The 24099-nt window shown below is 54.3% G+C and overlaps 9 protein-coding genes across 9 annotated transcripts; 5 read left to right on the top strand and 4 right to left on the bottom strand.

The window, feature by feature from the left end:
• Positions 1-141: 141 nt before the first annotated feature.
• On the top strand, positions 142-2634 carry ATEG_00719 (DUF3176 domain-containing protein; the record flags this gene model as incomplete). Its single annotated transcript, XM_001210805.1, has 4 exons — positions 142-1180; positions 1302-2047; positions 2421-2441; positions 2563-2634. The coding sequence occupies 4 exons, from the start codon at positions 142-144 to the stop codon at positions 2632-2634; spliced, it is 1878 nt and encodes a 625-aa protein (XP_001210805.1).
• A 186-nt stretch (positions 2635-2820) lies between these two features.
• ATEG_00718 (uncharacterized protein) lies at positions 2821-3159 on the bottom strand (the record flags this gene model as incomplete). The annotated part of the gene is made up of 1 exon (XM_001210804.1): positions 2821-3159. The coding sequence occupies one exon, from the start codon at positions 3157-3159 to the stop codon at positions 2821-2823; it is 339 nt and encodes a 112-aa protein (XP_001210804.1).
• Positions 3160-3756: 597 nt separating this feature from the next.
• ATEG_00717 (LLM class flavin-dependent oxidoreductase) lies at positions 3757-4848 on the bottom strand (the record flags this gene model as incomplete). Its single annotated transcript, XM_001210803.1, has 1 exon — positions 3757-4848. The coding sequence occupies one exon, from the start codon at positions 4846-4848 to the stop codon at positions 3757-3759; it is 1092 nt and encodes a 363-aa protein (XP_001210803.1).
• Positions 4849-5598: 750 nt separating this feature from the next.
• Positions 5599-7020, bottom strand: ATEG_00716 (glycosyltransferase family 31 protein; the record flags this gene model as incomplete). Its single annotated transcript, XM_001210802.1, has 1 exon — positions 5599-7020. The coding sequence occupies one exon, from the start codon at positions 7018-7020 to the stop codon at positions 5599-5601; it is 1422 nt and encodes a 473-aa protein (XP_001210802.1).
• Positions 7021-9630: 2610 nt separating this feature from the next.
• ATEG_00715 (signal recognition particle subunit SRP72) lies at positions 9631-11739 on the top strand (the record flags this gene model as incomplete). The annotated part of the gene is made up of 4 exons (XM_001210801.1): positions 9631-9951; positions 10014-10287; positions 10341-10485; positions 10533-11739. The coding sequence occupies 4 exons, from the start codon at positions 9631-9633 to the stop codon at positions 11737-11739; spliced, it is 1947 nt and encodes a 648-aa protein (XP_001210801.1).
• A 759-nt stretch (positions 11740-12498) lies between these two features.
• ATEG_00714 (uncharacterized protein) lies at positions 12499-12961 on the top strand (the record flags this gene model as incomplete). Its single annotated transcript, XM_001210800.1, has 2 exons — positions 12499-12502; positions 12573-12961. 2 exons carry the CDS (start codon positions 12499-12501, stop codon positions 12959-12961), a joined length of 393 nt encoding a protein of 130 aa, XP_001210800.1.
• A 2399-nt stretch (positions 12962-15360) lies between these two features.
• Positions 15361-16574, top strand: ATEG_00713 (NAD(P)/FAD-dependent oxidoreductase; the record flags this gene model as incomplete). Its single annotated transcript, XM_001210799.1, has 2 exons — positions 15361-15583; positions 15631-16574. The coding sequence occupies 2 exons, from the start codon at positions 15361-15363 to the stop codon at positions 16572-16574; spliced, it is 1167 nt and encodes a 388-aa protein (XP_001210799.1).
• Positions 16575-18495: 1921 nt separating this feature from the next.
• ATEG_00712 (uncharacterized protein) lies at positions 18496-21565 on the top strand (the record flags this gene model as incomplete). The annotated part of the gene is made up of 2 exons (XM_001210798.1): positions 18496-20039; positions 20089-21565. 2 exons carry the CDS (start codon positions 18496-18498, stop codon positions 21563-21565), a joined length of 3021 nt encoding a protein of 1006 aa, XP_001210798.1.
• Positions 21566-22805: 1240 nt separating this feature from the next.
• On the bottom strand, positions 22806-23546 carry ATEG_00711 (uncharacterized protein; the record flags this gene model as incomplete). Its single annotated transcript, XM_001210797.1, has 1 exon — positions 22806-23546. The coding sequence occupies one exon, from the start codon at positions 23544-23546 to the stop codon at positions 22806-22808; it is 741 nt and encodes a 246-aa protein (XP_001210797.1).
• Between the last annotated feature and the right edge of the window lie 553 nt (positions 23547-24099).

The following is a 24099-nucleotide window of genomic DNA, read 5'->3' as shown; positions in this document are numbered from 1 at the left end:
TTTTGTACGACCGCACCTCAGCCTTGCAGATTGCGGCTAATAAAAGCCGAGAACGTCGCAATGTCTTAAGGACGAGTTAAGGACTTCTTGCTATAACATCCCTTCTCCCGCAGGCTGCTCTTCTTGCTGTCCGCCCACACGATGGCGACGCCAGAAAGACCCGACACGGCGGAGGCCGAGGACAAGAGATTCCTTTTCAAGTCGCACTCCACCAACATTGATCGACTGGCTGCACCGGCTAGAAGTGCATTCTCGAAGTGGAACTCCTCCATCCTGGACACATGGATGTGGGAGATTTTCTCCATAACTTTCAGCACTCTTTGTCTTCTCGCCATCGTTGGTATCATCCGATTCTACGACCAGAAGAAGACGCCCAGTTTTCCACACGGATTGACGCTGAACGCAATCGTATCTATTCTCGCGACCTGCTCCAAATCCGCCCTCCTTTGTATGATCGGTACATCTGTCGGCCAGTTGAAGTGGCTCTGGTTCTCCGGCAGGAAGGAACGCCCGCTCTATGACTTACAGTCTTTCGACGATGCGACCCGTGGGCCTTGGGGCTCAATGATGGTGCTGATGAGATGGCCACACAAAGGACACTTTCTCATATCGCTTGGGGCCCTAATCACTGTCGTTTCCCTTGCGTTCGACCCCTTTGCGCAGCAAATCCTCAGATTCCCTGTCAGACAGGCCCCCAGCGCCTCCAGCATTGCAACGGCCAAACAGGCAATACTTCCATGGCATCCACAGACTACACAAACAGAAGACGCCGTGTTCGATGTAATCGAGACTGGTATATTCTCTGCTGGATTTGAGCTAGATCCAGTCTGTCCATCGGGGAATTGCACCTGGCCTCCCTTCCACTCCGCGGGCTGGTGCAGCAAATGTGAAGATGTTACGTCGGAGGCCAAACTCGTTGGCTGTGACATTAGCTCCTTAAATACCAGCAGACGAGGGGATCAAACTGTGCCATGCAATATTACCTTTCCAGATGGATCTTGGATTAAAAGTGATCTCCAGGGATTCTGGAATGGGACTATTCCTGGCCAAGTACTCTCCTTGCCATCGGTCCAGGTAAAGGCTGTCAATGATCAGTTGAACGGACCATATCTTAACCAGTCAATCTTGGGCGTCAGTAGCCCCGTTTCTGCGTTTGTATTTGTTGAACTGGAGATATACAGTACGCCTAGTTCGGAAACCTTTTCCCGTCGAACTGCTCCAGAAGAGGATGAATGTCTCACGCGCCACGGAATGTGTGCTATCCCCATGCGTGAGAACGTACATGTCTGTCACGGAAGGAGTCTTATCAACGCAGACTTCTCTACCTGATTTTGGCGAGGTCTATCACCCTGAAAATTACCCTGGCAGGGACCGCGAGCTACAGGGGTCTGTGTTTCTTGACGAGGCGGAATATGAAAAGGCGACATCATGCTGGAAGCCAGAGCATGGGGGGTCTGTCGATGTCATGTTAACAGAGGAAACATGGCCGATTGCGTCCAACTTGTGGAACACCGACACCAAGTTTGCCGGTTGTCCAGTGACTGATCCCTTCTATTATTGTGATTTTGTGGGAATGTATACCTCGCAATTCCTGTACAATGTCTCTGAACGGATATGGCAGCGTACTTACTGGAGCGCACCGGATGGTGACAGCACATCATCAAGCTTGCACAGAATTCGCCGCTCCGATTTTGCCTATATTATGGAGAATGTCGCCGCTTCGATGACACGGTACGGTCAAAATATCAGCAATCAAATGGCCTATGGCACGGTGTATGAGACTCAGACATATGTCTCGGTGGATTGGGCCTTTCTGGCTCTCCCAGCTGTGCTGGTCTCCTTGGGAATTGTCTTCCTTGCGCTGGCGATCATGGTCAACAGCAGAGAGGCGTTGACTCTGTGGAAATCTTCTTTGTTTCCTGTGATATACCACGGGCTTGCGGAGATGGGTGTCGATGAGTTTGCTACTCTCAGCTCAATGGAACGGAAGGCACAGGAGATTACGGTGAAGCTCGAAGTTTTGGATACTGGAAAGAGAAGGTTGATGGTACAGAATGGATGACGGAGATTCACACAATCTCACTGGGGGGGCATCTGAGCTATTGGGTATACTAGACGTTGTTGTTATGGAAAGGCGATGCCATTGTGCTTTATAAACAAGAGGATGGACTTCTTCTGCATCGGCTCTGATGAATCTACTTGCCAGACCATGACTTTCTCTGAAGGTGCTGAGGAATGGTTACAACGATGTCTTCCAAGATCATGCATGCTCTTTTGAGAACATGAAGGGATATCGAGAGCAGCGGCTTAGTATATGAATATCCGACTGGGACTCCCGAATAGAACAGAGGCCCAGATAGGATAATAAAAATAATATCCCCGGTATATACCTAGTCTTGCTATATATTGATCTCATATAGTGTATGAAGCTCTCTGCTGACGTATGTACTTGTCTGCTCGCTGCTAGAAACTACGGGCATAAAACGGCTGTTTATACCTACCCAGCCTTCGGGGCCTCTTTCCTCACACCCTAGATGTCACTCTACATTCTACACGATACAGCCAAGGATAAACCAAATTAGACAGCGGGTGGCTGGCGGCGCCACCAATCTAGTCGAACTAATGTCGCGCTAAACGCCGTCCACATTGGCGGTGAGATAGTAGACATCCCTTATCTCTCCTCCATCAACAACCCCCCATCTCCAGCAATTGACCACGCATACCAAACAACCCCCCATCCAGACCATCATGTTCAAGAAATATGCCATCTCCCGCCGGGCATTAAAGCCCTACCTCGCCGAATTCTTCGGCACCGCGCTCCTAATCGTCATCGGCGACGGCGTGGTCGCGCAGGCCCTCCTCTCCGACTACCAATACGGCACCTGGCTGTCCATCAACATCGCCTGGGCCGCCGCCGTCGCGCTGTCCGGCTTCTTCAGCGATCCCAGCCCGACCATCAACCCAGCCGTGACGATCTGCATGGCGCTGGTGCGTCCGACGCCGGGCCAGTGGAAGAAACTCCCCGGCAAGCTGCTCGCCCAGTTCCTCGGCGGCTTTGTCGGCGCGGCGCTTGTGTACGCCAACTACCGCTCCGCCATTGCCGACTGGGACCCCGAGTTCACGATCCCGGGCGGCTCGATTCTGAGCCCGCGCGGCCATCATTCCGCGGGGATCTTCTCGACGTACCCGGCGGCGTTTTTTGGGTCGAATTGGGAGGCTGCGTTTAATGAGTGTCTCGCGGCTGCGGTGCTGATGTTTGGCGTGCTGAGTATCTCGGACCCCGTGAATGGGGTGCGCTTTGCGTCGCCGCAGGTGTCTATGTTCTTGCTTTTGGTGGCTATCGGGGCGGCGTTGGGGTGGCAGACGGGCTACGTAGGTGTTCCCTGGGGTACTAATTGTGAAGGCGACGCTGATTGTCACAGGCTATCAACCCGGCGAGAGACTTTGGTCCCAGGCTGTTTTCGGCGTTTGTCTATGGACGAGAGGTTTTCACTGCGGCTAACTATTATTTTGTCGTGCCCATCTTTGCCCCGGTGGTCGGGTGCATTGTCGGCGCTACGGTCTACGATTCTGTGCTCTACGAGGGAGACGACTCGCGGGTTACGTGTGCTGTGACCCGCATCGGCGACGACGGGGCCCTTCGCCTGGACTGAGTATCCCACTGTTGACTTGCTGATCAATGACCGGTGTTGTATGCATGGATGAGATGCCAGCTATGATAGATGATGTTATAGATGATGTGCATAGAATGGTATACTACCCCCTCTCCTTCCGCTCCAGCGCCTCCCGCACTCTAGGCAACACAAACCGCCCATAATCAATCGCATCATTGAGATTGTCATACCCACGGATGGAAATCAACTCCGCCCCGAGCTGCACATAATCCAAAATACTCTCCGCAATCGTCTGCGGCGAGCCGACCAGCGCCGTCGACGCGCCGCGCGCATTCGTCGCCGTCACCGTCGGGTACCACAGCGCGCGGTCGTGGACCTCGCCGCGCTTCGCAATCTCCAGCAGCCGCTGCGAGCCGACATTCTGCGGCGGCGGCGGTTGCTCCTTACCCGCGCCATTCACACCGGCGCGGTTCGCCGTCAGCGCGTCCAGGGTGCGGTGCGCCTTCGCCCAGGCCAGCTCGTCGGTTTCCGCCAGGATCGGCCGGAACGTCACCCAGATGCGGGGACGGTCGGCGGGGGCGCGTCCCGCACGCTCGGCGGCGGCATAGACACGGTCGATCTGCTCCTTCGTTTCGGCCAGCGGCTCGCCCCAGAGCCCGAAGATGTCGGCGAGGGCGCCGCCGACGGCGTAGGCCTCGTCGGAGGAGCCGCCGACAGAGACGGGGATGGTGCCGTGGACGGGGCGCACGCGGCTGCTGAACTGGACGAGGCGGTAGTGCGGGCCGTCCCAGTCGAAGGGGTCGGGGGAGGCCCAGGCGCGGCGCAGGATGCGGATGTACTCCTCCAGGCGGGCGTAGCGGGCGGCCTTGGGGACGAAGTCGCCCTCCTTGGCTTGCTCGGCGTCGCTGCCGCCGGCGATGAGGTGGACGACGACGCGGCCGCGGCTGAGCTGGTCGAGGGTGGCCAGGGCTTTGGCGGCGACGGTGGGCGGGAGGGTGTTGGGGCGCAGGGCGATGATGATCTTGAGGTGCTTGGTGGCGGCGGCGATGGTGGCGCCGATGGTGAAGGGGTCGAAGGAGGACGAGTCGTAGGGGACCAGGGTGTAGTTGAAGGCGTAGTCGTCGAGGGTGCGGGCGTAGCGGACGAGGAAGTCCGGATCCACGCCGGCGTTGGGGATCGGGGAGAGCTCGGTGGAGGGGTTGGGGAAAGTGAGGCTGATGAATTCGGTGGGCATGTTGAACGTTGTATATTGGGTCCTAGGAGTAGGATGAGGTACTAAACGTTGTACTAAATGGTGGTTGTATGCAAGACTTGATCGACATGTCCTTCGAGGCGTTTTATACTCGTCAGTCTGTACCCCGCGGATGGCACCAGACACTAATAGATCACGTCTTGCGTCCGGTGTAGGGAGTATACAAGTCGTCATTGCTGACGGCGATGGTGCAAGCACAAGTGGCCAGTGAGGTGGATCTATAGTTATCTGATCAGAACTTATAGATTCTTAGTCAAGGCTTATCAATGCTTGATTGTGGCATGAGGTGCTAGAGGAGAACATGGAATACTCTCGATTGTTGCATATATACACTCGCACAGGTGATGTACCCAAGCAAAGATAATAGTCAAGACGCTGCAGCCAACTCATGCATGTCTTGTATCGCCCAAGAAATCATCCAACCTTGATAAACCAAACTCGTAATCTATACGCCGTGATAATTAAACCCCTATGGGCCTGTGCAGGTGGGTCAAGGCGAACCCGTATCTATAGACAATAAAAAGGGTATGTATGTAAGTGCGGCCCGGGTCCGATGGTTTCAGGACCATCCAGGAACGGACGGCGTGGGCAACCCCCATGAAGACTCATGGCAGGGCAGCGTAGTGCCGATGGTTTGGCCGAGGAAAGGATAGGGAAAATGGATGCAGAACCGAAAACGCCAAGCCGGACAATGTGAAAGCCAGGAAGAGACAAGGAGCGCGTTCTATCCATCTATCCAGCTCTCCAGATTACTTCGAATATTTCGTCTCCCCGCTCGGGATCGCGGTGCACATACCACTGGTGCACGTTGTTTCCCTCGATCGCCGAGTCTTCCAGAAGATAGCTGATCTTGTCCCAGTCCTTGGGGCGCAAGGGACCCATCTCGTGGAGATACGACTCATGGACCGCGCCATTCTGGCCCTCCCAGGTGAGCTCCATGGTCGTGTCGTTCGGATCAACGGGGTTGCTGTATTTGATGATCGAAATTCCATTCGTCAGAATGTATCCGTCGGAGAATTGCCACTGGCGGAGGAGGCAGTCGTCGCCGCACAACTCGCTCACAACGCTGACCTTGGCCATGTCCATATGGAACCAGGACTTCCAGTGGTGCACCGAGAGGGGTGGCTGGCGTCCCGACTCGAAAAACCCCGACACATCGCCCATGATGTCGAGTTGATGCAGACGGTGGTTGATCGTGAGGCGGGTGGGCGTGTGCTGGTAGACGCAGAGAGAAATCCTCCGATCGCCCGTAAAATCCATGTTCTGGCAAGCCTCGAAAATTTCCGGCTGGCTGATTTGCTCCAGAAGGGGCCGGGAAAGGAAGACGCCTGCGCCTCCGAATCCCATCAGCCCAAACGCGCCAATCTGTGGAATGCTTTCCGACAGTCCACCAATGTACATCGGCTGAGTATCATCATAAGCGGCAAGGGCCCGCACCAGTTCCGACATGGAAAGGAAGAAAGTGTCATCGTCAATCACGCAGGACCAGCGCGTCTGCGGCCGCATGTTCTGCGCGAGATGCGAGATCAACGAAAAGTAGCGACGCTGGTACTCTTCCGTTGACTCGGTCACATGGAGATTAATCCCCAGCGAGTCGGCCTTGGCCTGGACTTCGGGGAGGCGGTGGTCTGGCTCAATGAGAGCGAAGATGCGGGTGCGAGTGTAGCCCGCCCAGTGCGAAAACGCATCCAACGAGTCATTCAACCGGCCCAGCGTGGTGGCAACCCCGAAATCGATATGAGAGGCGTCGACATTCTTCGAAGGCTTGGGCACCTGAACGGCCACGGCGTGGGGAATCAGACAATCATCCTGCGAGTGGCCGGTGGCAAGATAGCCCTGGCGACGCGACGAGGGCTTTTGCTCGAATAGGGGGATGTTCAGCTGCTGTCTCATTGGAAGGGCATCGTTCGAGGAGGGAACGGCAATCATCTCCCGACGAGTGTGTTTGTTCAGTTTGCGGATATCGAGGCGACGGAGGAGGTCGAAATCGGGTTCGCATTCCACGTCCGATGTGATGGTTATGTTGGAGATCGTTTCGGTAGTGACATGGTGGTATTCAAGACGAGGCCACAGGAAGACCGTGAACCCGCTCACCAGGATAATGGCGATCAGAAAGCGCAGGAGCTTTTTCCTCCATACCCAGGAAGAGCTCATCTTCCGGGGTTTCTCCCCAAGCTTGGCGTACATGGAGCTCGGAGGGAGTCCTTCCTTTTGTCTAGATATTATCGATAGATGATGTAAGTGAGCCTGCCTAGATACCACACTACGAGAGCATGGGCATCTCGATCATCCGGCAGGGAACAGGGGGGAGGAGTGAGGAGGGAGGGAAGAGGGCGAAACGGTAGTACGGAGTAGTGCGGAAGCGAGGTCGGAAGCGAACGATCGGAAGAAAAGAGAAAGGAAAACGAAAGAGGAAAGAAATTAAACGAGAGCAGATCGTTAACGGATCCAGATGGAGAGGCAAGTACAGGATGGAGATGAAGGCAAAAGAGAGGAGCGTAGTAGGGCCAGCGGCAATACCAGCATCTTAAGGGGGAGAGATCCCCGAGTCAGCCAGCCAAATGGGCGGCAAGAGGCGAACGGCAGAGCAGAGCGACAGTCGATCAACGGGGCGCCGAACCACGGATGGGAGGGAAAAGCACGTCTCTTTTTTTTTTCGGTGGTTCAGAAGGGGGTGCAATCATGGCCAGGCGGAGACGGGTCAACCACGGATGGGCTGGGATGGGCTGCTGGGTGGCTCTGGGCCCTGATGGAGTGGACATGCCACCCCCTCGTCATCAAATAAAAAAAGATCAAAAATCCAGCTTGTTGTCGTCAGTGCTAACAGTCCGCCCAAGGGAGGTAGGTGATCGGCCGTGGATCCCGAAATAGGAGATTTTTAGTGGCATGGAAAGGGTCCTCATCGGGTGGTGGTGGTGTGGAAAGGTCGGCCACCATTGAACTTCCAGTAGAAGATTTCTCTCCTCTTGATAGGAATCGCATTGTTCGAACGATCAGCTGTCGTTCAGCGTTCGTTGGAGAGTTGAACAGCCCCTGTCTCCTGTCCTAACTCCCCCTGTCGACCGACGGATTCGGACCATGGGTGTCGCATGTCAACGGGCCGTCCAAGACACAGCAGGAATTAAAGGGGTCCCGGCCCTGACCCCGGAAGCCACCGATGATGCAAGACGCGCGGACAGGCATTCCTGGGAGGCCGATCGGTCGGTGGGATGGGCGGCGGGGACCACGGGATGATGACGACGGCTGCTTGGCGCTGAGGATTAATTCAACCGGATCCCATCTCGTGGTCGCGTGTCATGCATGCATGTCTTGGGTGTGGTAGAGCCTTCATGCGTCTGAGTGATGGATCAGTTGGCAGAAAGGATGGACAGAGTAGGAGGGAATTGAAGAGTGGAATGTTGGTGTGGTTGTTTTGTGTTGGAGGGAATTTGGAGGAGTCTCCCAGTGATTGGCCAAGGTTATGCTGGGTGGGTTTCTGACTAATCTGCATCCACATTCATAATTTCACCAGGGATCACCATCCCTCTTCATCTCTATCATAGTACTACGGAGTATATACCTATTCTATCAGGTATGTAATTAAATCCTATGGATAAGATCTTATTCTGTCTGTATGGATGGATCCTATTTCCGTCCTGATAACTCCCGTCCTGCCCTCCTATTTCTCCCCTCCTCCCCTCTCGTTCCCCGCACGGCATGCAGCCATACGTATCGCCTCTTGCCAAGTCATCCTCCTCGTAGGGCTGGCAAGCTACCCTCGCTAGCTTCGGCTCTCGGCCTGTCTCTGAGTAGACTACTAAAAATAATGATAACATGACTATGTCATCGCGAGAAAAAGGCCAAGGAATGCACCGCAACCCGTCGTGGGATGTCACTCTCCACGATGCAACCCCATCAGGGTCTGATCCCTTTAGCCGATTATCGGAACTACCTCTCTCCCCTCCCTTCTCTGCCCTCTTACTATCCTAATGACCTTGGGACTCCTGTAAGGAGTTTGAACTTCTCCATCAGAATACTACCTAGTAGTGATCGCTGGCATACTCCGTATCACTGTCACATTCCAGCATCGCATTGAATCACATGACCATTCCGACATGGGGAGGTTTCAAGATATATAGTTACCTCACTGGCGAACAGAGAATAACGGGAAGGAGTCCAATGTGCAGTCGGGGTCTGCGACACAGCCCACGATAATAAAACCCGTCTTACCCAGCATCTCTGATCTCGCTGCGAGAGTATTCCCGACCATACACATCACTCATATTTTGTGCGAGCCTTATGGGGTTTCGGGGTAGTCCTGCGGAATGTATGCAACTTGGCGGGAACCCATATATTGCCTAGAAAGCCATAGCGACCATACAACGCTGTCCAGTATCGAAGGCCAATCTGGCCCATAAAGTACCTACCTACGATAGCATCTGTCATTGAGGCCCTGAACTGTATTGTACATATCCGACAGCCTACATACAAGGCGCACCCTGGCGGCAATGACTAAGCATTGATGACTAAGGTTGTAAGCTAGGGCTGCCCAAACACCCACGTGCGCAATCTTCCCAATGGGGAAATATCGCAGTTCCGCACAGATGGTCACTTCGGGGAGCTCCCGTTCATCACAGGCACGCCACTACTTTCTTTCTGATCCGAGACCGTCCCGTGGAATTGGAATGAGGATCACTTACCAGCTTCTTCCCTAAACATATCCCACTCCCCATCCTCTGTGAAACACGGAGACTCGTCCCGTGGGCCCTCGACAAACACTCGCCGATGCCGTCCCAATCGCTGGCCTCGCTGCTCCAGCGAGCGTCCATTGATGATCACGAGGAGGTCTTGCAGTCATCGAACGAAACCCTCGCGAAGTCCAAGTCCGATATCCACGCCCAGCATGTCAAAGTAGTCGCCCTGTTGAAACTCGACCGCTATGAAGACTGTCTGCGCGTGTTTGAAGAGGCCGGAGACAAATTGAAGAGCAGGGCGGCTGTGGAATACGCTTATGCCCTCTACAAATGTAGTCGGCTGGAGGAGGCGATTGATGTGGTGTCGCAGGTAGCCAACGATCGCGGCGCGCGTCATCTCGAGGCTCAGGTGGTAAGTTCGCTATTCGTCTCCTCTCGCAGGAGGATCCATCCTAAGTTGATTCCTGTCTTCAGACGTATCGTGCCGAAAAGTTTCGTCGCACTGCGGAACTATACGAGGCCCTGGCCGATGACAAGTCGGCCATTGCAGTCGAAGAGAACGACCTCCGGATCAACGCCTGGGCCGCCGACGCACAGTTACAGTGGAAGGGTTATCCGGAATTGGTCCGGCATCATCGCCCCACGAGAGACGACTTGGAGGCATTTGAAACTGTCTACAATGCTGCTTGCCTGAGTATTGCAAAGGGAGAATTCGCCCAGGGCGAGATGCTGCTGAAGCGCGCGAAAGGTTCGTACACCTCAGGTCCTTGACTATGGCGCTGATTCGCTAACTGCTTCAAGAGCTGTGTCGGACGTCCGAAGACCTTACACCAGAAGACAGGGCGGCTGAGCTCCTTCCGATTGCCGTGCAGCAGCTTTATGTGCTACTCCGCCAGGGCAAGTCAGAAGAGGCTGAATCGATTCTCGCAGAAATCTCCGTCAATGAGTACGCACATCCCTCCCTCGTCGCAGACCAAAACTGACCATACGAAGCATTCCCGAGCTCTCCACCAGAAAAATTGCCCAGAGCAATATCACTCTCCTCCGGAACACCTCGTCAAACCCTTACCTGCTCTATAAGGAGCTGAATGCGACTCCCGACTCGACTAACAACGACCGGCTCTTCGACTTCCAGAACAATGTCATGTCGGGCAATATCCACTCGGCCGACCTCCTTGTTCAAAAGTACGATGGTATCATCCGCTCCACGTCTAAAGCTCTTTCGCAAGCATCCTGTCCCTCCACCGAGCCCAGCGTCAACCTCATGTCCGTCTACAATGCGGCTGCTCATGCCCAGGGACAGACGGGCGCTAAGGCTTTGAAGGCCATCCTCCCCGTGCTCGAAAGACGGCCGAAGGATATTGGGTTGGTTCTCACCGCAGTCCAACTGTACGTCAGCACAGGGAACACCACGTCCGCAATCACGACACTGGAACGATCCCTTCATCTCCTGGAAGAGTCCATTTCCGAGCAGGACAAGGAAGTTCGGTTTAACCCGGGCATTCTCAGCATCCTGGTGTCTTTGTATAAGCTGGAAGGCCGCAAGCTCCAGATCCGCGGCGAACTTTCCAAGGCGGCGGCTTACTGGCGTGAGCGGGCTGAGGCACCTGCCTCTCTCCTCCGCGCAGCGGCCGCATCCCTACTACACTCTTCCGATCGGGAAGATTTGATTACGTCTGGGGATCTGTTCAAGTCCCTCTACCAGAAAGACTCGTCCGACCGTTTCGCGATCGCCGGCTACGTCGCGTCCCAAGCGCCCCTGGACTATTCCAAGGTCGAAGCCCACGTGGACTCGCTTCCATCAATCGATGACTTGGTCGGTGACATCGATGTAGCTGCGCTGGAATCTGCTGGGATCGCCCCTTCATCATCTGCGACCGCTGCGGCTGCGGCCGCCATTGCAGGTGCGCGCAAGAGAAGTTCCAACCAGAAGGACGGACACGCAGCCAAGCGTGTACGCAAGTCCCGTCTTCCGAAAGACTACGACCCCAACAAGAAGCCGGACCCCGAGCGCTGGCTGCCTCTGCGCGACCGCTCCACCTACCGCCCCAAGGGACGCAAGGGTAAGCAACGTGCTGCGGATCGCACGCAGGGTGGTATCGTCAACGAGAAGGCCGAAGAGTCCACGTCGGCTGCGCCGCAACAGCAGAAGCAGGGTGGAGGGGCTAGTTCCAAGAAGAAGAAGAAGGGCAAGCGGTAGAGGTTGGTTATGAGTGTAGATTGCATTGGGATGGCCGTGATGATGATGCTGTTGATGACGATGACATCTGGACATATATTCACACCAATATATTTACTGATCTTTCGAGAGTAATCTTAGACGACGTACTAGCAGGCTCTTGACCAACCATTGCCACGAGATACTAATCCCCAGCACCTAGGCACTTATTTAGGTAACAACCCCTCAGCTTACCAGCGATGATTTGCGCAGGCGACGTGGAGACGCGGGGGCGGCAGGTGGGCCAGTGCGGAGTGCGGAGGAGGCCGAATGCCCAGACTACCTAGAGCGTTGTCTGTTTTCTGTCCTCATCTTCATCTTCACTCATCCTTCATCCAGACAATGCTCTGAGGGAGCTCTGGCAAGCATCATGTCTGCCCATGCGAACATCACGGTCGACATTCATGACCACATCGGCGTCATCAAAGTAAGTCGAAAGTCATCTGTAGTATACCTATACTGATCCCTTGAAGTTCAACAGACCAGACCCCGGGACGTCATGGACAGACTCTCTTCTCACAGACCTCCTCACGGCGTTTCGCAAGCTCGACGAACATCCGCGAACTGTGTCGACCGTCGTGGCTAGTGAAGGCCCATTCCGTTCCATAGTGGATGTTACCACAGGTACCATGCTACGCTCCCCGACAAGGTGTCATCACGACAGGGGGACTGACATCTGGTACAGATATAATTGAAAAGATTGACACCGACACAAACACTCCGACAGTCAAGGTGATCTACATGCGTAAATTTGCCAAAGGTAGTGGTTCACTCAAATAATATCAGCCTACACTAACGATTATGACGCTACCTAGAGCTTTTACATTCGATAATCAACCACAAAAAGAACCTCGCCCTTGCCTTGGACGGTCCCCTGATATGGGGCGGCCCAGTCTGGGTCGAGGGCGTGCTTGACATCCTCGCAGCGGCGACTACCGCCTACCTTGGGATTCCCGATTTCGACTCGTCTAGTCCATTGGAGAGCTTAAAAGAGAACATTGCGCGACTGTCTGCAGAACAGGGGGATCAGGCAGGTCCTGATGTGTCCGGCGGTCCGGGACGGAAGGGATTAGCTGTGGGAGAGAGGTTGTCTGCCGCGCTTGATGCTATGCACGGGTCTGCGGAACCGTTGCTGGATCGAAGGGTATTAGAGGGCCTTATCAGGACGATCCGACGGAATGGGATGGTAAAATCGACATTATGATGGCTTGCTGTATACGTTCATATACCCTTCTACCTGGTAGCCCAAAGTAGCTTTCATTACTTCCTTCGGACTTTTTCGAGAAGAACCCCAGTATATCGTATGATATTCACCTTGGTATGCGATTATATAGGTATAGTTCTAATGACACACGGTACCTATATCACGGAGGCATTGTTGTCCGATCAGCAAGAAGCACTGGCGTCTTGATGCAGACCAAGCCTTGAGACCCTATTTTCGAATAGGGCAAGACAAGTCAAGACGATCTCCACTTCTCAATATTGAACATCCACTCTAGGGCTATTCATTGGCTTCGCAGGCAGGGTCGGATAGAAAGGATCCATCCCTCAACTGAATTCCGGTATGGTACATTTTCGTCGAACCACATCATGGCGGCTCTCTCGAATAAGGCGGCGGTGCCTCGTCATCCTCACTAGGTGCCTGGTGCTGTTGCGGTTGTTGTGGCTGTTGTTGCTGCAGCTGACCTTCTCCCTGCCTGGCTTGTCTATCCACGCTCCCATTCTGGACAGTGGTCGAAGCCCCCGTCGGATTCCCAGATGGCTTCCGGCGCGCAAAACACAGCCAAAGCCCGCCCATGATCGAGAACCCTACTATGGCAGGGAACAGGACTATCACCGCGGTTGGGACGTGAGGACCGGTGTCTTGTTTGGGAGCTGGTGGATCGAATAGATCTGGGAACGAGTCTTTCGGATCATTGATGGCGAGAGGTGTTGTGGAGGGGGTTGGTGTATGATGCGCGCTAGGCGATGGACTTGGACTACCTCTAGAGCTGAGGAGTAATGTAGAGGTAGAAGCTGTCTGGAATGGCCGGGCGAAGGTGTCTGCAGAGAATTAGCGCTTAATGCTCATGTTTCTGTCACGGAAAGTTGATATACTAACTTGGGGGAAGTGTCCAGATCAACAGGCCCAGCGCGAGTAAGGTCTGAAGCACAATCATCTTACAAGATACATTAATTATAGACCGATTGTAAGATGTGCGCTAAATAACTATAGACAAGAACCCTTTTTGGAAAGGATTAACGGGCTATATAAGAAGGGCAGTACAGCCCGGACGAAGGATTGACTCCTTGATTTCAAGATGCGCCCCATCGGGCACGATGAACGGGGCAGGGCACCACTAGTGTCTTTGCGCAGCATGCTCGTTGTGGCGGATGAGCCGGAGGACGACGCTATTAGAAGCCTTTCTTGGCTCTGTCTTGGTATTTTCATCACGGTGCATCTGCGCATCCATCGAGTGCGGCTGTTCAGTTTCTCTGGACAATTGCCGTATTAGTGTGGATATGATGATTCACTCACCATTCACTATGAGTCGCATAAACCGATGTATTCCACGTCCTGAACTGATCCTGCGCAGTGTCCAGGTCCTAATAGGACCCTACATAAGCCATCAAGGTACAAACTGACTTAATCAGAGGATCGCCTACGTCAATTATGAAGACTGTATTATTGATCCACAACGCCTCCTTGACACAATGTATCTAGGGTGTCATGTCACCACAGCCGTGGGTACCTAGTTGTGGAGGCTGCGATGATCAACCAAGCGACAGATTGGAAATCTATCGCACTGGCACCTAGAGCAAAAAGCAGCATGAAGGAAGGACGGAAGAAGACGATGAGCGTGTTCACCTAGTGCGCTTCTTATACAAACACGGTGGAGGCCAACCTGAGCACATTTGAGTTGGTTTCTCGATAGCGATGAGTAGCTCCCGTCCACACCATCTCGCAGATGTCTGTTGCCTACTCATATTGAAAGACTCTTGGTAATGAAAAACATCATCAAAGATGTGGCTACTGGGCTCTTGTTGTTGTTCCAAGACTTCTATGCTGGTTGATGATTACTCTCATGAGCTATCATCTACTAGGGATCTACCTTTTCAATATAGACATGTGTGGAGTATATAAGTCACCATTATTATAAGTCTTAGCTAATATCTACTCTTTCTAACACCTAAGAGCTGGATTCCCAAGTATGCGGGCTATACCCACTCGAAGCCATTGTCTCTAGTGCATCTGCAATAGATTGATCGTCGCTGCAATGAACAAGGCCAAAACCAATCATGCAGGCTGTTCAGGCGGCCCAGGACCCATGGTTCGCATTGATCACTTTCGAGTCTTCAGCTGAGCACATCAGTCTACTATACTCAAGACAAGACTGGGCCATAGACTCTGCAAGCGTGTGCCGATCGCTCCACGATTGCTACACCTTGCTCAGCTCGAAGTATCAACATGAATCTGTTCCCCACCTTTCCCGCGATTCCTGTCATGCCCCAATGGAGCTGGGTGGACTGGAGGTCTATAAAGGGCCCCTTCCTTCAAGACTGGAGCACGATGTCTTTCTGGGTAGGCATCTGCCATCTACCTCTGTCCACAACTCTGTCACCATGAGAGTCACCCGCTTTTTCTACATCCTGTGTGCAGTGGCCCTCGCCGCGGCCGAGTCCATTCCCGAGACAGAATACGATGTAATTGTCGTCGGCGGTGGTCCATCAGGCCTCAGTGCCTTGAGTGGTGTCTCCCGCGTTCGACGCACAGCGCTGCTCTTCGACGACCAGCAATACCGCAATGCGCCCACCCGGAACATGCACGACGTTATTGGCAATGACGGTAAGCAGAATTCAATAGGTCGTATCTTTCCCCGCTGACGGGTGTAGGCACACCCCCGGCCGCATTCCGTGCTTTGGCTCGAGAGCAGATCTCCAAGTATCCGACGGCCCATTTCAGTAACGCAACTGTCACTTCGATCACGCCGGTTGGGCACGGCAATTTTTCGGCCTTCTCCGTCGCTGACAGCGACGGTAATACGCACACTGCTCGCAAGGTCGTGCTCGGCACCGGCATGAAAGATATCCTCCCGGACACCCCGGGCCTGCAAGAAGCCTGGGGCAAGGGCATCTTCTGGTGCCCGTGGTGCGACGGCTACGAACATCGGGACCAGCCCTTTGGAATCCTTGGCCCCATCTCAGATGTCCTGGGCAGTGTGTTGGAGGTCAACACCCAGTACACCGACATCATTGCCTTTGTCAACGGCACGCTCACCCCCGAGGGCAAGGCCGCCGCGACGAAGAAGCACAAGGACTGGGAGGAGCAGTTGCAGGCATGGAACATCAAGCTCGACAACCGCACTGTCACGCGCATCGAGCGTCTCCAGGACGGCGAGACGCACCAGAACAAGACGGCCGACTTGCAGTTTGACAAGTTCCTCATCCACTTCACTGAGGGCGACCCCGTCGAGCGCAACGCTTTCATCACGAACTTCCCTGCCGTTCAGCGCTCGACCCTCCCAGAGCAGATGCATTTGAACGTGACCGACGACAAGATTGTTGTCAACTTCAACGGCATGCGCACGAACATGACTGGCGTGTTCGCGGTAGGCGATGCCAACTCCGACGGCAGCACTAACGTGCCTCATGCCATGTTCAGCGGCAAGCGTGCCGCTGTCTACCTCCACGTGGAGATGTCCAATGAGGAGTCTACCTCCAAGGTTGCGAGGCGGGACGGAGTCTTGACCCGCCGCAGACTGGAGAAAGAGGCTGTTCGCGCGATCGGTGCGAACCTCGAGCCTCAGTGGGAGCAGGCGAAGAGGAAATCAGTCTGAATAGTATAAGACTTGATAACATAATTCGAGGTCTGATTATGTGTAGCCAGATCGATCTCAAGTAGGCAAATAATCGACGCTCAGTGAATGTAAATAATGAGATTGTAGGTAGCTCGTACCAATTGGTAATACCAACTACAATCAAATCCAACACAAAATCATTCCTAAATCCCCTCAACCGAAGCACTGATAGTCTACATCCATGACAAATTTGATACTGGCACTCCCGAATCGGAATACCTGCAGTGTACTCTACTTGCGTGTCGAACAAGAGACGACTATATGCCATGCATCGGTGCCCTCTTCCCCACCAAATAGACCTTTCCGGGAGAAGTTGACGCTATTACGAGATCTAGTGCACCTGGATGCAAGCTCATGCAAGCTCCCACTTGGGTCACTGCCGATCGGTGATTTTCTGCCCGCAGGCATCGAAGGAAAGGATGCGATCAGCATGGTTCGCATGCCAACTCATCAACAGTTCGTCGCACTGTCCACCTTCGACAGCATCGAGCAGCGCTTCGGGAATTCCCAGCTGCTGAAGGACGAGGATTGCAAGCCTGGCCTCCCCATCAACCTTTCTGATGCGCTCTACGTCAAGAACAACCACGGCCAGTAGCTCGACGAGCAGGTCAACGGCAGCCATATCTCTGTCACCCCGACTTTGAAAAGGCCGGTAAATTTTCCATCAGCAAGTGGCCCTGCGGGAAGTATTGCCTTGATGGATTCGAGCATGGTCTTGGGCCCGCTTGTCCGTCCAACACCCCGGCTATCACGTTCTACTCCGGGGATCCGCAGATGTGTGTGCCACACGAGCTCACCGAGGGGCCCTGTCAGATTAAGGACAACAAGAATAACTGTATCTGGACCAACGGTGCGGACCAGTGCTGTGACAAGATGCACTGCCCTGCTTAAGGGGCTGGACATGGATGGATGGATTCAGCTAAGTGCATATGGTGGGTAAAGCTCTGGAGTCAGAGCAGGTCAAGGGCACTTTAAGCAGCAGCCCATAGGTTTTAGCTTACAATAGTTAATGTTGACTGGTATTATATAATGGGAAGAACTTTTAACTAGTTATCAGTCTGGTCTAAGTTCACGGGTTGACAGGCTGTAAACCCGAGTGACGGTGCTATATCGATATCATTCGCAGAACTAAGCATATGGACAGCATCCAGAGAGAATTCTCGGAACGTTGCATTATACTCCATAACATATACGAGACTAGCCTTCCAAATGTGATTTTTACATATCATAAGTGGAGGTGGAAAGCAAGACACTTGAACACGTCGGTTAAAGACCGGTTAATCATCATACTCTCAGAGCTGGAGAATTGTTCGATCAATTCAACCCTCACCCTATTTGGTATTAACTAGCCGTCATTCCTTTACGCCCTTTCAGTAGTATCATACATCCACGAGGGGTGAGTGTATGACTATCTAGTCAAGAGCCACCAAACACCTACCCGACGCAGCAGTTCAACCAGACCCCTCAACCACCGGAATGGCCGGGATATACACCATTCTGGAGACATTCCGACACTCGGCCCTGTTTATTGCCAAGGAATCCCGACGATCAGTATACTCTTGTGGTCTCTCATTGCGGGGAAACGCGATGTTCTGCCTTGGCAAGATGCGACAAGACGCTCCGTCGATATACTTCGGAAAATATCCGGGATAATGCCCTCCGACACATATGAACGGGCTCTTGTAGTGCCCACTCCCATAGGACCAGATGCCTGGCAATGCTGCTTGGCGGAATCCGCAATAGCATGAGCTGCTTTACCCTCTCTTGGCAGGCTGAAGCACTCGGCATCGGTCATGCAACGTCTCGGTTAAAAGAGGCAGGAGAGATATATAAGAGCATGAGGGGCGTCGGATATATCAGCGTAGCAAGTAACTAGCCCTCATCAAGCTGCAACAGCACGATGGCATCACTCGGAGCCATGGCATGGCCCAGTGCCCTCCCTGCCTGGTCCAATCTCAATGTGATTCATAATAACACCTTGCCGCCGCGGGCACACTTCTACCTGTATTCCAACGAGGACACTGCCCTCACATTCGACCGCGAGCAGAGCCTTTTCCACAGCCTCAACGGAACCTGGAAGTTCCACTACGATGCCTCGCCCTTCGTGGCCCCGGCCTGGGACGCCGACGTCCAGGACTGGGATGACATTATCGTCCCGGGCGTCTGGCAGCTGCAAGGATACGGCCGCCCTCACTACACCAACATCGACTACCCCTTTCCCGTCACTCCGCCGAACATCTCGTACGTGAACCCCACGGGCTCGTACTGGCGGGAGTTTGAGGTCCCCGCCGACTGGGACGGACAGCAGATCCGTCTGCGCTATGAGGGTGTGGACAGCGCGTTTCATGTATGGGTCAATGGCGAGGAGGTCGGCTACAGCCAGGGTAGCCGGAACCCCAGCGAGTTCGATATATCCGATTACCTTGTGTCTGGAGAGAAGAATACGCTGGCGACTCGTGTCTACCAGTGGTCTGATGGCTCCTACATTGAGGACCAGGATCAGTGGTGGCTTTCGGGTATATTCAGGGACGTTTACCTTGTTCCGTTTCCTCGGTCTGCGATCACGGATTTTGATGTCGTGCCCGATGTGGCGGACGACTTCAAGAGCGGCACGCTCAAGGTCAATGTCACGGTCCAGGGAGAGGGTGGTGACATGAAAATCAAGCTTCTATCCCCCAAGGGTGACCTGCTCGACACATGGTCTGGGCCTGCAACCAAGGTATACTCTCAGAAGGTCCAAGGCGACGACTTCCAGCTCTGGTCCGCCGAGACGCCAAACCTGTACACCGTCCTGATTGAATTCAACGGCCGCACCATCAGCCAGAAGGTCGGCTTCCGCCGCATCGAAATGAGCGGCTCCAACTTCCTCGTCAACGGGAAACCGATCACCCTCTACGGCGTCAACCGCCACGAACACAACCACCTCTCCGGCCGGACAGTCCCCTACGAGGCGATGCAGGCGGACCTGATGCGGATGAAGCGCTCCAATATCAACGCCATCCGCGCTGCGCATCAGCCCCATCATCCATCATTCTATGATGTCGCCGATGAGCTGGGATTCTACGTCATTGCTGAGGCGGATCTCGAGTGCCATGGGTTTATTAATATCGAGGACACCGAGGAGCAGGCTGCGTCGTGGACGTCGGACAACCCCGAGTGGACCGAGGCGTATCTGGACCGCGCGAAGCAGCTGGTCGAACGGTATAAGAATCATGCGTCGATCATCATCTGGTCACTCGGGAATGAATGCTTCTATGGGCAGAACCAGGCGGCCATGTCCAAGTGGATCAAAGAAAGGGATCCCTCGCGTATCGTTCACTACGAACAGGACCGGAAGGCTGAGAGCGCGGACATCTACAGTCAGATGTATTCTTCGCCGGATGACATGCGGGAGCACATGCGGAACCATACGGACAAGCCGTTGATTTTGTGCGAGTTCGCACAGTGAGTTACCACACGTTCTTCCTTAAGATACATGCTGACAATAAGGAAGCGCAATGGGCAACGGACCCGGCGGACTCAAGGAGTACATCGAATTGTTTCGGTCCGAACCACTCTCCCAGGGCGGACTCGTCTGGGAATGGAGCAACCACGGCCTGCTCAAGAAGGAAGGCGACCTCGAATACTACGCGTACGGTGGCGACTTTGGCGACGAGCCGAACGACGCGGATTTCGTGATGGACGGTCTGACCCTCTCAGACCACAGCCCTACCCCCGGTCTACTGGAGTACGCCAAGGTAATCCAGCCCATCTCCGTCCGCCTGGCCGAAGACTCGACCAAGATGATCGTCGCCAACCACTACGATTTCGTCGACCTCGGCGGGCTCGATGCGTCCTGGCACATTGTGCAGGATGGCGAGACCACGGAGCCGAAGAACCTGACGCTGCCTCACGTTCCTGCCGGTGAAAACCGGACGGTGGATTTGCCAGTGGACAAGAGCGAGCTCTCGCACGAGGTGTGGCTCACAGTCGAGTTCCGGCTCAGGGAAGATAAGCCGTGGGCGGACAAGGGCCACGTCGTCGCCTGGGACCAGATGCATCTCCCCGGTCGTTCTTCTGCGAAGCGCTCCGCGGATATCATGAACCACAGACAGGCAGGGCTTGACGTACAGCAGAACGGAGCCAACCTCACCGTCCGCGGCGGTGAATCAACCTTTGGCTTCGACCTGCTGCAGGGGAACGTCACCTGGGAAGCCAACGGCGTCAACCTCTTCCAGCGCGGACCAGAGCTATACTTCTACCGCGCCATGACGCAGAACGACGAGGCCAGCGCCGGGAACATGGCCGAGTGGGAGGAGACGCGGGTCGGCATGATGGAAACGCAGGTGCGCGACGTCACCTGGGACACGAGCGATGGCGACCTCGTCGTCCACTACAGGGTCCGCGTTGCGCCCAAGGTGCTCGAGTGGGGCGTCGAGGCCGACCTCGTCTACACCGTTTCCGCGCAGGACTCTGCGCTCCGTGTCCGGGCGCGCGGGGAGTTCGTCGGCAAGAATACGCCGTCTGTGGTGCCGCGGATCGGGCTGATGGCCGTGCTGCCGGAGGCGTTCGACTCGGTGCGCTGGTTTGGGCGTGGACCGGGCGAGAACTACAAGGACTCGAAGCAGGCGTGTCGCGTGGGGACATACGACGCGACGGTCGAGGAGCTCTTCACGCACTATGATTATCCGCAGGAGAATGGCAACAGGGAGGATTTGCGGTGGTTGCAGGTGTCTAATGGGGCTACGACGCTGGATGTGCGCCGGGGAGAAGACGACGTGGCGTTTAGTTTCACGGCGGGACGGTACATGCCGTTCGATCTGAATGATGCGAAGCATCCGTATGAACTTAAGCCGCTGGATATGACGGTGCTCCATTTGGACTATGATAACCACGGGTTGGGGTCGGCGACGGTTGGACCGTTGCCGTTTGAGCAGTACCGGTGCAAGACTGAGCCGTTTGATTTTACGTTTGAGCTGAGTCTTGCCTAGGGAGTGCATGGTGTGACTGCGTATGTGATATATCAGTGCTTTGGCAGCAATCTATGTACATGGTGCGATATTGTTTGACAAACGAATAGCCTGACCCGTTTCATGCTTAACACTCATCACAAGTTTGTCAGTACCTTCTCTCCCAGCGTCCAGATCTATAATCATTCGACATTACTTTAAAGCCATACCTCATGCAAACACATTACAACATGCAACAAAAGAACTCCCCTAAAACAGCACCGCCGCAGCCCCAAGCGCAGCAGCCGCACCCAATGGCGCCGCAGTAATAAGCGGCCTATGAGCGCCCGCCGCGCCCTCCGAAGTCCCCGTAGCCTGGGGCGCATTGAGCCGACTCAGCCCCTCCGTAACCGTGACAGGACTATAGAAAATCTCGTCCGTCTCAAAGCTCTGCGTGCTCGTGATGGCCGTCGAGATGTGGCCTGATTTGACGTCCGCAGTGACGGTGCACACGGCCGACTCGCTGGTGCGCGTAAACGAGCAGGCGACGTCCTGGCCGACGGACACGGTCACGCCGTAGACTTCGACGGGCATGGTGCGCGCGTAGCTGAGCGTGGTCGGGCCGGCGATGACCTCGTAGGGCGTGTCGATGCTGCAGACCGACTTGGGGGCGCCGCTCATGCAGCCGATTTTGTAGGTGGTTGCGTGCGCGTCCGCGCCGACAATGCTGCCGCCCAGGCTGGTGTAGGTCGAGTAGCTGAGGTAGGGGTTGTCGGCGACGGCTTCGAAGATGCTGACCACACTGGTGGTTTGTGCTGCGGCCATGACCGCGAGGGCTGGGATCAAGAGGGATGAGAGCTGCATGGGGTCTTGATTGACTGGGTTAAATGGTATGTGCTTGATAAAGGGCTTGCAGGGATGGGAAAGGTTCAGTTGAGTGCGAAAGAAGATAGAAAAAATGCCGGTATCAAGGAAAGAGCCCCTTTAAAAGCCTCACAAGCCCTGGGGCTCGAGCAGTCTTGTCTCCATGTCTTTAGCCGCAATACCGCCTTGTTCCACCCAGTTAGCCCAAGGCGAACTAAACCATAGCCCATACTACCTGACTAGTTGGTGGTGAGACCCTGCCCATGGAATGAATGACACACAGCCGGTTGATTGGCCTATGTGAGTCAGTGGAACACATCCCACAGAGTCATTTCCTGGGCAAAGTCTCTAGTATCGCTTGAAAGGGCCCAGGATGGCGGTGACTCAGTAATGGACGAAGCGAAGGATCTTTGGTGTACTAAAACCCTGTATCTAATATTTTGGGGGCTTGGCTAGCGTCCGGGGGCGTTGGTAGGTAGCATCTCGCTAGCCATTGCCAGTGAAAATCGGGTATCTCCACGATGCCCCGAACTTGGCCGGATTCGTCGGCAAATATGTTCATAGTGTTGAGATCTTGGTGGGAGAACAGCCCCGGCACGTCCTGGAGACGACTGGCGGCCGTGATCAGCTTCTCCACGAGAGGGAAGTAAGCGGTCACGTCCACCCCAGAGCAAGACCGTATCGTCAGGATCTTCTTCAGTCCGGGGGTGATGTATGTATCAATCGCTGCGACCTCATTCGGCACAAAACAACGAGAAAGTAACTGGCCGAGCGACATGGCACACCGGCGGAACTCGTCCTCTGCCCAGCAATCTTCGATTTCCATCCATGGTTTGCGCGGCATCTTCGCCATGAAGACGCAAAAGACATTCTCAGCCGGTAATTCCTCGGACTGGATCAATTCGATGGATGGGACCATCTCACCAAGATGCTCTTTGGCCGTTCTGTACGCCGTCGTGTCGAATGCCTCGGTCCTAAACTGTATGATCACCGGGAGATCGCCCTCCATGACGACCTCCAAAGTAACACTGGCCGCTCCCTGGAGTGAAAATAGTTTAGAAGAGAGTATCTTTTTGTTGTAATGGCGCGCAGTCAACGCCTCTGCCGGGTTGCGCTGCTTTTCCTCTGTATTGATACATTCTGGCAGGTTAAGATCCATGGTTGTTCACGTGGTTGGTATTTGGCGAGCAGAAACACAAAGCTGAATGCTGTAGCAATTTCTATTTAAGAGCTCAGCCATCCGATATAATCGCGGCTCTGTCTAAATTGCAAGCATTCTGGCGGTTAGGGCAGGGTTCTTAGATGAGCGTTCTTTGTCTGATTCCTTGTGATACAGCCAAGGCTCAGTGCGACCAAGAGGTATTCCTGGCCTCGGGATACATCAACAATCCCAACGAAGATCTCGGCAGAAATTGACTCCATTTTCCCTCTCCTGCCTTGAGGATGATTCAATGTGGTGGTATCTGAGCAGTCAATCAGGAGTGACGGTGTTCAAGGCCAGGGAATAACGATTCATAGCAAGTGTATACCTAGACGGCGAGCTAATCCTGCTTCCACATGTACGCGCTTATCAACATACCTACAAGTTAGTTCTAGACAAGGGATGGGCTTTGGAGCAAATGCTGGCTTGTCGAGTCTTGGGCCTGCACGATGTTGGGGCATAGCGTGCAACAACTGGCCATAGTATCACTCGTTTTAATCTATCTCAGGGT

This window comes from Aspergillus terreus, genomic scaffold (assembly GCF_000149615.1).
Source record: "Aspergillus terreus NIH2624 scaffold_1 genomic scaffold, whole genome shotgun sequence".
Lineage (NCBI taxonomy): Eukaryota > Fungi > Ascomycota > Eurotiomycetes > Eurotiales > Aspergillaceae > Aspergillus > Aspergillus terreus.
The sequence above is the reverse complement of the archived record's forward strand: the minus strand, read 5'-3'. Positions and strand labels throughout refer to the sequence as shown.